The 13,633-nt window shown below is 41.6% G+C and overlaps 1 protein-coding gene across 1 annotated transcript in view; it reads right to left on the bottom strand.

The window, feature by feature from the left end:
• Window positions 1-2,243: 2,243 nt before the first annotated feature.
• The window catches only part of mcm3 (minichromosome maintenance complex component 3), an 11,686-nt gene continuing 296 nt past the window's right edge, over window positions 2,244-13,633 (bottom strand). The window contains exons 2-17 of the mRNA XM_037751565.1: window positions 13,321-13,433; window positions 12,610-12,818; window positions 12,367-12,497; window positions 11,028-11,266; window positions 10,832-10,940; window positions 10,581-10,734; window positions 9,768-9,899; window positions 9,452-9,660; window positions 9,182-9,356; window positions 8,959-9,085; window positions 8,329-8,479; window positions 7,220-7,360; window positions 6,971-7,080; window positions 6,813-6,886; window positions 3,375-3,471; window positions 2,244-2,769 (exon numbers count right to left, since the gene is read on the bottom strand). Of these exons, the coding sequence (XP_037607493.1) occupies window positions 2,571-2,769; window positions 3,375-3,471; window positions 6,813-6,886; window positions 6,971-7,080; window positions 7,220-7,360; window positions 8,329-8,479; window positions 8,959-9,085; window positions 9,182-9,356; window positions 9,452-9,660; window positions 9,768-9,899; window positions 10,581-10,734; window positions 10,832-10,940; window positions 11,028-11,266; window positions 12,367-12,497; window positions 12,610-12,818; window positions 13,321-13,433 (2,370 nt within the window). The 3' untranslated portion in view covers window positions 2,244-2,570. The remainder of the gene's footprint in view (window positions 2,770-3,374; window positions 3,472-6,812; window positions 6,887-6,970; window positions 7,081-7,219; window positions 7,361-8,328; window positions 8,480-8,958; window positions 9,086-9,181; window positions 9,357-9,451; window positions 9,661-9,767; window positions 9,900-10,580; window positions 10,735-10,831; window positions 10,941-11,027; window positions 11,267-12,366; window positions 12,498-12,609; window positions 12,819-13,320; window positions 13,434-13,633) is intronic.

The raw sequence follows: 13,633 nt of genomic DNA, 5'->3' as shown, positions 1-13,633 counted from the left end.
CCTAAAAGTCACAGACTGTAGGGCTACAGAGTGTGGGTGTAACGATGCTGCGTACCCCCACCATCTGAAATATAATCCGACGAGTGGGAGAGGGCAGGTGGAAGCTGAGCAGTGAACTTTGTGGCACCTGCTTCCCCCACAAAGTGACGTCTGGATTCATTGGGGGGGTTTCAAATAAAAAGGCTTCTTGTAAACACTCTGGTACACAGAAGCAGGAAGAGGTTTCATCATTTGAGAGCAGCTCTTCTGGGAAATCACAAAGTTCCCCAGCATCTCGGACCGTTTCTTAATCTTTCAGTTTTACTATCACATATAAATAAGACACAGCTGGGGTGGGCTTTCTGCACAAATGTGCCGGCATTAGGCATGCAGTGATTTCCCAGGATGTACACCAATCAGCCATAACATTAAGACCACTGACAGGTGAAGTGAAGAACATTGATTCTCTGGAAGCTGGGTTTCACGACCATAATACTAACTATTTTCAATAAACAAGATATTGAAATCCTGTTTCCATGAAACAGCACGCAGATTAGCTGTAATTGCTTGTGAGTGTTGGGAGTGGGAACCTCGAGGCTGATGGAGAAATAAATAAATGCAAAAATAGATTAAAATAAATTCATTCATTCATTCATTAAATGAATTAATTAAACAGAAGAGTAAATAAATACAGAAATTAATACAAAGATAATTTGCAAGCAAATTAAAACAGAAATAATCAATTTATGTCACATTTGATCAAATAATTAATGGCTACATTATTTTAATATTAATATTATTTTTTTGCTATATTTAATTTTATATTTATTTATTTATCTTTGATTTTGGTTGGTTGGGGAATGGGGAACCTGCAAACCATAGGCACTCCTAAAATTGATCTGAAAGATCCACATTCCCATAAAAGCAGCCACAGATAACAAAAGAAGATTCCTCTTCATTCACCTCTTTTATTGCCACATATACATACACCCATCAGCCATAACATTCAGACCACTGACAGGTGAAGTGAATAACATGGATTATCTCGTAATAGTGGCACCTGGCAGTGGGGGGGATATATTAGAGAGCAAGTGAACATTTTGAACTTTGTGTTGGAAGCAGAAAAAAATGGTCCAACGTAAGGATGTGAGGGACTTTGACAAGGGCCAGATAGTGCTGGCTAGACGACTGGGTCAGAACATCTCCAGAACTGCAGCTCTTATGGGATGTTCCCGGTCTGCAGTGGTCAGGACCTACCAGAAGTGGTCCTAGGAAGGAGAACCGGTGAACCGGCGACAGGGTCAGACCCGAGGCTCATTGATGCACGTGGGGAGCGAAGGCTGACCCGTGTTGTCTGATCCAATAGAAGAGCTACTGGAGCTCAAACTGCTGAAAGAGTTAATGCTGGTTCTGATAGAAAGGTGTCAGAACACAGTGAGGAGCAGTTTGTTGTGTACGGGGACCGGTCAGGGGGCCCGTGCTGTCCTAATGTGATGGCTGATCGGTGTATAATATGTATACTGGTCAAAAAATATGAACGCATCACTTTAGTTTTTGCTCCCGAGTTGAAATAAAAGACTTTTTCGATGGACCCATGAGACTTATTTCTCTCAAATTGTGGTCACAAATTTGTTAAAATCCATGTTTAAATAATCCACCTGACAGGTGTGGCCTATCAAGATGCTGACTAAACAGCATGACAGTTACACAGGTGTGTCTTGGGCTGGTCCCAATAACAAACACTCCAAAATGTGCAGTTTTACCACACAACACAATGCAACAGATGTCTCAAGTTCTGAGGGAGCGTGCCGTCTGACTCCTGACAGATGAAAACCATGTGACCCAACATAAGCATATCTTTTAGAGTGGTCTTTTATAGTGACCAGCCCAATGCACACCTGTGTAATAATCAAGCTGATTAATCAGCATCCTGATCGGCCACACCGGTCAGGTGGATGGATCATCTTGGGAAAGGAGAAGTGGTCACTAACACATATTTTAAAATATATGAATGTATGTGCACAAGCACTGAAAAAGTCAATTTTTGATGACGGTCTCCTTTAACCAATTTGTGACCAGAATTTGAGAAGTAAGTATTTTGTGTGCATAGAAAAAGATGTAGATATTTTATTAAAACTTGTGAAACATTGGAGCAAAAACAAGTGTTGCATTTATATTTGTATTCAGTGTTGATACTGTGCATATGATGTAAAAGGTATATTATGTAACACTGTAATGTAACACTGTCAATTTAAGAGCCCAAGTCGTGTCCCATTACATTTTATTTTTTAATACACAACTACAGTTATTTAACAATTTCAAAACTTCTCTTCAACTATTTACAAATGCAGACATCACAAGTGTTGGTAAAACTACTTAATGTCCTCATCACGGTACAGTGGATCCAAATCCATCATGAGAATGAACCATTTCCAATCATTATGCTTTAAGTGTGGGATTGCAGATGAGAGATCGGGGTCTGAGAGATGAAGCTAGACGGTGCATGAATACAAACCAGGTGAAAAATATAAATGTACATTTGAATATGAATGGCTGTTTCTTTCAAAGTCCGTGTCGTCGATTCAGGTCCCTCAGATGAGGAAGATAATGTCGTCGGCCACCATGACCTGGTTGTCGTCCTGCATACGAGCCAAAGCGGCGCGGACCTCTGGCTCCGTGAAGCTGCTCTCGCGCCCCTTGTTGACGTCTTCCATCAGGGTGTTCATCTTCACTGACTGAGCGTGAGCGGACTGGAACACTGCGAACAGGGACGACTTGAACTCCTTCAGCCTGGCGGAGGAAACGCAGAAATTCGATTATGTTTCACAGCAGACGTATTTCAAATGTCGGAATGAAATCGCGAGTTTTGCTAGAGTCGCGGCGCGCTCCCGTGATCTCGATCGTTTAGGTCACGGGTCAGTACCTTTACTATCAAGAGAGACATTTTAGGCAAAATAAAAAATAAAACCTTTCTGGAGCTGCAAAACATTTGATCATTGTGATGAAGGTAACACAGTTTATAGTCTAAGTATATAGTATATAAATCTAATGCAGTGAAGGACAAAGAGACAATATACTATGGAGTATTAGGGCCACATTGAGGGAAAAAACATCTGAGATTTACAGAATAAAGTCATAACTTTACGAGAAAAAAAGAAATAACACGTAAAAATACTACTTTATAATATTGACTTCATTCTCATAATATTACAACTTTTTTTCTCATAAACTTGTGACTTTATTCTTGTTATATTATGACTTTATTCTCGAAATTTCAGATTTAGCCTACGAGCTAAGTGTACGTTTCAGCTACTGGAATGTTTGCTATTAGCCTAAGTAGCTGATCATGAAAAAAGATCTTTCATATAGAGCACTTGTTTGAATCCATCGCTCACCTCTCTGCAGACACCTCAGTGCCTTCAGCCTGTGATGTGGCCTCCATGGGCTCCTCCTCCCGCTGGGTCTTGGCTGGTTTCGGGGTGCCAGCCTGGACTAAAGAGCAGAGAGACCAATGGGAGAATTCTCAGAGAATGGTTGGAAACCCTCACACTTAAAAAGTATTATTTATTAAGAGTTTAACCATGTGTACTCTAACTGCATGTCTAATGTTTACATGCTATATATGACTGTTATTTTAAGCTGGGGTTATTATCATCACTGATGTATAAACTAGGGCTGTCGAAGTTAACGTGATAACATGTTAACTTTGACGCTCCCATGTTGAAGAGTAATAAAAACTCGACAAACTCTCTTTAAAATGGTCACATATGGTATTTACAGGTTCATACTTGTATTTTGTGTTTCTAGTAGAACATGTTTACATCCTGTAATGTTCAAAAAACTCTTTATTTCTCCGTTTTAGCACATTTCAACGGAATTGCGTTGCTAGGCAACAGTTTGGGTCCATGTTTACATCCTGTCAGCTGATGTTATTTACATTCACTGTAACAGGAAATAAACTGGGACACATTTAGAATGTTTACATTTAAAACCATGTAATGGTCTAAATATTGGATAATTGTGACATCACAAATGGACAGAAATTCTAAAGGCTTGTTTCAAACACACAATTTCTGAAAATGGGTTGTGCGTATTTCTCCATATATTGAGTGTTTTGATAGTTTAACAGTATTTATAAAGCACTTAAACCTGCTTTATAATATAAAATACATGAAAATCTCACTTTTTACAATATGGGACCTTTAAAAAAAAAAAAAATGTCATGCTTAAAAAAATAACCACAGTCTTCAGTTATCTGACAGATTCAAATTGTTGACCAGACGCTGTTTACCAAAACTCTGATACTGCTTGTTAAAGGGATAGTTTGGGTGCTTTGAAGTGGGGTTGTATGAAGTACTTGCTACACATGCTGTAATGTCAAAAAAAAACTTTATTTTCCTCATACTGTCTGCCTGAATATGCCTGTATTTACCCTCTGTCTGAAACGCTCCGTTTTAGTGCATTTCGACGGAATTGCGACGGAGCTGCAACAGAATTGTGTTGCTAGGCAACAGCTTGGGTCCATGTGTACTTCCTGTCAGCTGATGACATTCACATACACTGCAACCAGGAATAAACCGGGACACATTTAGAATGTTTACGTTTAAATCTGTGTAAAAGATCTAAATATTGTATATTTGTGACATCACAAATGGACAGAAATCCTGACGGCTTGTTTCAAATGCAGAGTTTCTGAATACAGGCTGTGTGTATTTCTCTGTGGATTGAGCGTTTCGATACTTTCACAGTATTTATATAGGACTTAAGCCTGCTTTATAATAAAAAAACATGAAAGTCTCACTTTTTTGTAATATGGGACCTTTAAGGTACATTTTGAACAGAAAAAATGTGCGATTAAATATTTGAATCGATTGACAGCCCTAATATAAACATGTAAGAAGCATTTTAATGTCATATAATGTTATCTAGGAGGTCAAGCTCATTTTTAGAGCTGCCAACAATTAATCAATTAGTTGTCAACTATTTTGATAATCGATTTCTGTTTGAGTAATTTCTTAAAAAAGAAAAAATTTAATTCTCTGATTCCAGCTTCTTAAATGTGAATATTTTCTGGTTTCTTTCCTCCTCTGTAACAGTAAACTGAATATTCTTTAGTTGAAAATAAGACATTTGAGGACGTCATCTTGGGCTTTGGGAAACAATGATCGATTGTTTTCATAATTTTCTGACATTTTATAGACCGAACAACTAATCGATTAATCAAGAAAATAATTGAAAAATTAATCGACAATCAAAATAATCATTAGTTGCATATATTATATATCATTATAGGTAGGTTTATCTGGCAGAATAAGCTGATCAAATGTTTTGTATATACAATCTCTGTAAAAGTGTCTCAAATATAAACGTCCTTAGTTGCTTTCCGTCACTGATGCAGTTTGCATGTAAGTTGTACAATAGTACTACTTCTTTTTTGTTTTTTTGCCACAGGTTTCATCTCACAGTAAATATACGCATGTGTATTAGAAATATATGTGATTGGATAGAGGAGTCAGTGCTCCGAGGATATAGGGATGTGACGGTGAGGAAATATTCCCACCGGTTAATAAACTTGTGACAACACCTTGTTACCCATTAAACCGGACATTTTACAAGAAAAGATGACGGTCAATATCTGTAGCGCGCTTATTTTGATCTTTACTGTCGGGTGGCGGTGTGTGTCTGGCCTCTCCGGTCCGGCTGTCACTGCGGAGCAGTGCAGGTTTCCATCCTGTACCGGTGAAAGCTGGACCGGCACCGGCTGTGACCGCTCCGTCCTCCACACAGCGATGGCCTCATTAATGTAATGGATCCATTGTAGTGTCGGGTTTAAATATGAAATATTGCCAAACAGGCGCTTTTGCTTTTCGCTTCGCATCTTCTCGTCTGTCAACTCTCTCTCTCGTCCCGTGTGTGAAATATGACTCCTGCTGCTCTGAGCTGAGACTCCGTATAGATGCATTCACTGTCAGTTTGGAGCGTCCGTCGTCCGACTATCTCTTGATAACACGGCGGTGGTACGCCAAAATTAACTAAATGGGTTTTATTTCTTTAAAAAAAAAAGCAAAGCGACGGTTTGGGGGGGAGGCTGTGGGGACGTAATGTAAACGGTGTGTGCCCGACCATCATGTAACACCGGTAACACCGACTACCGCGGCAAGCCTACAAGGATATAAGAACCATGTTGATTGGGATCCAATTGTTATTATTATTATTGTTATTATTATTATTATTATTATTATTATTATTATTATCAGTATTATTTATTTTTATATCTATTTTTATTATTTATCTGTATTTTATTATTATCATTATTATTACTATCATCATTCTCATGCTTGAAAGGTCTCTGTGTGGTGTCTATTTAGTTTATGTAGTTTCTGTTCATTCTGTATCTCTAAACGTCAATAAAAAGAGAATTACAAAATGTATTGACGATATGAACCAAACAGAAAGCTGCATTGATGGATTTTGTCGGTCCTATTTTTCTTCTTTCTGAATTTTTTTTTTGCCAACTTGACCATTTCCAGGAACTGATGACTACATAAATCTGCACTGTCGGCAGGATTAATGATTTTTGATTTCACAATGTTATTCTTTTCGGCACTAGCTATTTTTATTTATTCATTTTATAAAATTCACAGTGCGATAGTATTTATGCTCCAACATCATATGCAAATTTTGCAATTTAAAAAAAAGGGACAAAAACTGTCACACAGGAAAGAGTAGATGTCCTAAACTGAGGTGGGGTGTTGAGTTGTGTCTGGAATGAGTCACTGAGGATGTGAAAGCAGACTGCAGCGGTGTGGGAAGGTAAGAAAAGTGATGCTTACTCTCAGGAACTTCCTGCTCTTCACTGAAGTCATACGGGCTGTAGGCCTCGCTGCCCTGAGAACCACGTCGCCCCCTGCAGGACACACAGGTTAGTGGTTACTAATGATGCCATTTTTGAATCATGTTGTGTATCTAAAGTGTGTATCTGTGTGTTCACCTCTTGATGGCGGTTTTCTGTGAAGGCTGAGTGGACGACTGCTCTTCCTCTTCCTCCTCTGAACCGGAGTCCCGCTCCTTTCTTGACCGCTTCTTCTCTTTCTCCAGAACCTGCGAAGGAAAACCCAGATATGAGCTTCATTCTACTGACAGAGTTTGTTGCTTGTTACTTTACACCCCCCGACCGGTGTTTGGGTGGGGCAAAAAAGACATCGTTCCACTCTTGAGCAGACGCAGCAGCAGGACGGACCTTTTTAAAGTAAGCAAACTGGACGAGCTCCACGGCCACCTCCGAGTCCTCCAGCTCCACGGCTTTGCTCATTCGGGCCTTGGCGTGTGCCGTGGACAGACGGATCAGGGTCTCCAGCGTACGGGCCGTCACCGGAGAGGTCTGAGAAGGAGGAGGAGGAAGAGGAGAGGGAACATGGTCAGAGCACGCTTATGTGGTCCGTACACATCAGGTACTGGCATTCAAGGTGCTGTGCATGCAGACTCACTGGGACATAAACTGGGAATAGAGCTGTCATTAATGTCATCAGTAACACCTGTTCTACTACTCAGTACAGTGCATCCATTTGTGTGTGTATATTAAATCACCTCGTGTACATATTAGGGCTGTCAATTGATTAAAATAGTTAATCGTGAATAATCGCAAATTAACTCTGCATTTTTTATCTGTTCAAAATGTACCTTAAAGTGAGGTTTGTCAAGTATTTAATACTCTTATCAACATGGGAGTGGACAAATATGCTGCTTTATGCAAATGTATGTATATATTTATTATTGGAAATCAATATCAACAACAAAACATTGACAGATATTGTCCAGAAACCTTCACAGGTACTGCATTTAGCATAAAACAATATGCTCTAATCATAACATGGCAAACTGCAGCCCAACAGGCAACAACAGCTGTCAGTGTGTCAGTGTGCTGACTTGACTATGACTTGCCCCAAACTGCATGTGATTATCATATAGTGGGCATGTCTGTAAAGGGGAGACTCGTGGGTACCCATAGAACCCATTTACATTCACTGATCTGGAGGTCAGAGGTCAAGGGACCCCTTTGAAAATGGACATGACAGTATTTCCTCGCCAAAATTTAGCGCAAGTTTGGAGCGTTATTTAGCCTCCTTCATGACAAGCTAGTAGGACATGGATGGATTCATTACGTTTTCTAGTTTCATATGATACCAAATCTTCACTTTAGCTTTAAAACTGATTCCGCTACAACCTAAAAAATTGCAATGCGTTAAAGAAATTAGTGGCGTTAAAACAAAATTGCATTAACGTGTTATTATGGCGTTAACTTTGACGGCCCTAGTACGTATAAAAGGATGTGCGTGCGCTCCAGCTCACCCTGGCGATGTCAGCGCCCATCTGCTCCTGGCTCCTCAGCCTCGAGTACTCTTCTGCGATGTGTTTGGCTGCCTCCTCCGTCAGCACGGGTGTCACGGCCTTGGCGATGTGGATGTACTTCCTCATGAACTCCTTACTCACAATCTTATCCCTTGAAACAAAGGAAAAATTAATTTACCCTTTAAGTTATTCACTTAAACCAGTCAGATTGGACTTTTCACACTGTTAGACGATGATAAAAAAAATGACTTTAAAGGTCCCATATCATGCTCATTTTCAGTTTCATACTTGTATTTTGTGTTTCTACTAGAACATGTTTACATGCTGTAATATTCAAAAAACATTATTTTCCTCGTAGTGTCTGCCTGAATATACCTGTATTCACCCTCTATCTGAAATGCTCCGTTTTAGTACATTTCAATGGAATTGCAACGGAATTGCGTTGCTAAGCAACAGTTAAACCTGCTTTATAATATGAAAGACATGAAAATATTACTTTTTACAATATGGGACCTTGAAGTTATTCACTTCAACCAGTCAGATTGTATTTCCACATCGTTAGACGATGAAAAAAAATTACTTTTAACAAAAGTTTTTTAGTCCGTGCCGAGGCGGATAGTGCGTGCGTACTTCTTTCTCCTGCTTCCGTGCAGCATGTTGTTGTGTTTCTCGTAGATCTGCAGCTCCTCGTGCTCTTCTGCTATAGCGTCTGGGTCGTCTGTAGCCAGCACGTCTACTGTCCCGCCCATAGCCATGGCTGCAAAAAACACAAACCGGGGAAATACACCATTTCAGAATATTTTTTAACAAATATACACAAAAGGCGTCTTTGAGAAGTCCTGATGCACGGTACCTGTTCCTTCCTGCTCGCGGGGGTCGCGGTAGCGGTGCATCCTCAGCACGTGGTCCGAGATCTCGCGGTCCTGCTCGGCGTCCATCTGGTCCAGCACGATGAACAGGAGGTCAAAACGGGACAGCAGCGAGTCCTGGAGGCCGATGTTCTCCATGGGGGTTTTATACTGGTCGTACTGCAGAGACGGAGCAAGATCAACACTTTTAGAGCGGGACAAAAAAAAAAAAACAGAACTGAAAACAACAGGTTCTCAGTAGATGAGTTCCTCACCCTGCCGTAGACGGGGTTGGCCGCCGCCAGCACAGAGCAGCGGGCGTTGAGGCGGGCGTGGATGCCGGCCTTGGCGATGGTGACGCGGCCCTGCTCCATCACCTCGTGGATGGCCGTGCGGTCCATGTCGGACATTTTGTCGAACTCGTCGATGCACACCACGCCGCGGTCGGCCAGCACCATGGCGCCCGCCTCCAGACGGCGCTCGCCTTGGGGGAGACGAAACACAGAAAATTGATGTGCGAGCACAATGACTGGCAGAAATGTTTGTGCGCCAGTGTTTAAATGCACGGCAGATGTGTTTTTCGCGTCGTACCGGTCTCCTGGTCCGTGGTGACCGCAGCGGTCAGACCCACTCCGGTGGAGCCTCGTCCGGTGGTGGGGATGGCCCTGGGCGCCGTGTGGAGCACGTAACGCAACAGCTGGGACTTTGCCACCGATGGATCACCTGGGAAAGAAGAACGCATCGTGAGATTAACCACCATCTCCCAAACACATCTTAGACAATGCAACAGACGGCATGTTAGTAATGGACTCACAAAGATTTGTTAAATTCAAGTTTCATTAGCAGAATAAAACAATAACTTTATAATAACCATCATTAATAAATGGTAAATTCATAGTTTAATAAACTTAAGCTTATAGTTATTTTATTGTTAAACAATGAAATGATAATTATTAATGTTTACTAATTATTAGTAATGCTATAATTTATGTTATACTTCGTCAATGGTTAATAACTGATTTCTGGTCCATCTATCCATGGAATATTCTTTAAACGTTTTATAAATTATTTCTTAAAGGTTTGAAATCATTTGGTAATCATTAACTACTACAGTATATAAAATGTAGTGTGCAACAATAAACTGTTAATAATTTATTAATGTCATTAGAATGTATTTGTCATCTCTTATCAGCTATGATACAATATATCATTTATTAACTAATTATTTCATATTACACAAACTAATGATGAGACAAGATCAATTATAGCATTACTAATAATTAGTATTTATCATTTCATTGTTTATTAACAGTGAAATAACTATTAACTAAGTTTAATTATCTATCGATATACCACTCATTAATGAGGGTTATTATAAAGTGTTAACTATAAACCGTGTGTTACCGATGAGCAGGATGTTGATGTCTCCTCTGATGCGCGACCCGTTCTCCAGCACCTTCTCCACGCCGCCCAGCAGCATGCAGAGGATGGCCTTCTTGATGTACTCGTGGCCGTGGATGCTGGGAGCCAGGGAGCGACCCAGCTGATCGAACACATCCTGAGGAAAAACAAAAAAATGAATTTTTCGTTTGATTAAATCAGCTCAGAATCTTTGAGCCGCTGTGAGGAACCAGGAAGAACGACTGGAGCCTTACTAAGGAACGAGACCGGCTGAAGCTCCTGATTTTGGCCACGTCGTCCGCCGAGAAGTTGGGGGACACTTCCTTGCTCATCTGCTTGACGTGGCAGGCTATCATGATGGTCCTGAGTGGATGACATGGAATATTAATAATAATAAAGAACACAGGTAAAACTCAGCAGCTCTGAGTTCACACCTTTATCCCATCTCACCTGAACGTGCCGGAGGTGAACCCTCCCTTCTTGCCGGGCAGGCAGCGGTACGTTCCGATGACCTGCACCCTGTCTCCCGGTTTGACCATGTCCACCAGGTCGTTGTCCAGGACGATGTCCACGGAGCGAGGCAGCTGGCCGGCGGGGGCTTTCTCTGGCATCTCCTGCACCGTGATGGTCTGGTGGTCCTTGTAGACGGAGAGGCCGAACTCCGTCTCCAGAGGGTTGTTCTCCTCGTCCTGTCCAGAGAGAGACACAAACAGAGACAGTAAATAGCAGGAAACCATGAGCCAAAACTGCTTGAAGGAAACGGGTAAGCACAGGTAGGGATGTCACGAGAACTGATACTTCGGTATCGAGTCGATGCAGAAGTTCTGAAAATGTGACGGTGTTTGTTTTTCTACAGTAACGTAGAAAACGTCAGGGCTCGAGACTTACGGCATCCCAGGAAAAACTGAAAATGTGTTTAGGACGCAGTAAACCCCCTGTCGTAAGTTACCTTAAAGGTCCCATACTATAAAAGAAGTGAGATTTTCATGTTTTTTTATTATAAAGCAGGCTTAAGTCCTATATAAATACTGTGAAAGTATCAAAACGCTCAATCCACAGGGAGATACACACAGCCCGTATTCAGAAACAAGCCGTCAGGATTTCTGTCCATTTGTGACGTCACAAATATACAATATTTCGACCCTTTACACAGATTTAAACGTAAACATTCTAAATGTGTCCCAGTTTATTCCTGGTTACAGTGTATGTGAATGTCATCAGCTGACAGGGAGGACACATGGACCCAAGCTGTTGCCTAGCAACACAATTCTGTTGCAATTTCGTCGCAATTCCGTCGAAATGCGCCAAAACGGAGCGTTTCAAACAGAGGGTACATACAGGTATATTGAGGCCGACAGTATGAGGAAAATAAATGTGTTTTTTTAACATTACAGCATGTAAACATGTTCTAGTAGAAATACAAAATACAAGTATGAACCTGAAAATGAGCACGATATGGGACCTTTAAAAGGTCCGTTCAGGACTGTGCTGCTTACTGGCTGCTAACAGCTAACGATAACTAGCTCTTGTCCTGCAGATGTCAACACAGACAGTTTTCACAGAAACATGAAATAGATAACAGAGAGGGAATTATGACCCATTTAACTTCCTAACAAAAAACAAACGGTAATAAAGGAGTGGATATTGACGTATATGGGATTTATTGTTTTTTCTTATTTTTTCGGTATAGAATTGGTATTGAAAATCGTGGAGTTTCACTGGTACTGGTATCGACTACTAACTTTCCTGTATTGTGACATCCCTAAGCACAAGTATAGAGTAGAGGTACCTTGGTGGGGTAGATGGCGCTGGAAGGGAAGGCGTCCAGCGAGGTCATGTCAGTGTACTTCCTTTCCATCGTCTTCTTGGTGGCTGGGCAGTAGTGAACGCTTCGCACTACTTTAGGACGCACCAGAGAACCTGAAGAAGAACATGAAGAGGGTCATGATAGTTCTAGGGAAACATTTTGAAACCTAAGATGACATCAAGTGCAAAGCAGCCAAAGGTCAGAGGGAGGAAAATAAAAACTCACACTTGGTGATGATGCCCTCCACGCACACCATGCTGCCCAGCAGCCGGGAGGTCAGGGTCCGGGGGGTGACGTGCTTGGTGCCAAAGCTGCCCTCCAGGGCGATGAAGAACCCCTCGTACTGCTTGGCGTAGGTGGCGTCCACCGAGGCCACCAGGTCCTTCAGGGCCAGCTGGAACGCCAGCAGCTCCTCGAAGGCGTTGCTCATCAGTCTGGCAGAGACGAAGACACACATTTGAGGAAAAGCACAGGTGTAACTAATAAATAACACCAACGATGACTCTGTTCTGTTCCGAGTGCTGCAGTGAAGAGTGGATACAGGAACAATAACACACTGAAACACTTACAATCAGTCGGTTCCACTGGTCAAGATGTGTATTCAGGGCCTTTACAACATGCTACAGAACACTATTTACATCATGTGTCTGGTAAAGCTAAACCACTGCTGGTGCGATGACACATATGAGAGATCAAAACTGAGCTTCTGTTAGCCAACACTAGTAAAGAATAGCCTGCTGGTCAGACCAGACCAAGTAAGATGCAATTCATTATAAGAAGAGCTGAAGGACTGAAACCACTGAGCCTGTGTGGCCAAATGTTCCTAGATCAGCTGCTTTCCCAGACATTTATAGCAAGTTCTCCAACTTATCGAGACGTGAAAATGACATATACCAGTAATCCCCCCACACACACACAAAGAGATCCCGTCCTCACTTGGCAGCCCGGGCCTCGTTGCGTCTCCTCAGGTCGTTGATGTTGACGATGAGTCGAGCTTTATTTTCGCTGATCATGTCCCGGACTTTGCTCTGGTAGACCCCCTGGTCTTGCTGCACAAAACGGGCACAACGTGTTTATCATTAGGACCGTGTGATCATGGTTTCTCTGGGCTTAACAGAGAAGATCCATCAGCTTTACAGTTACAGCAACATAAACACAATCAGCTAGACTCAACTGTTGCACCAGGCTTCATAGTAATATGTGGCATCACTTTAACTGTCTACAGCGATATTTCTAACAAACTAATCAA

Source organism: Sebastes umbrosus, chromosome 18 (assembly GCF_015220745.1).
Source record: "Sebastes umbrosus isolate fSebUmb1 chromosome 18, fSebUmb1.pri, whole genome shotgun sequence".
In the NCBI taxonomy this organism is placed as follows: Eukaryota; Metazoa; Chordata; class Actinopteri; order Perciformes; family Sebastidae; genus Sebastes; species Sebastes umbrosus.
The sequence above is the reverse complement of the archived record's forward strand: the minus strand, read 5'-3'. Positions and strand labels throughout refer to the sequence as shown.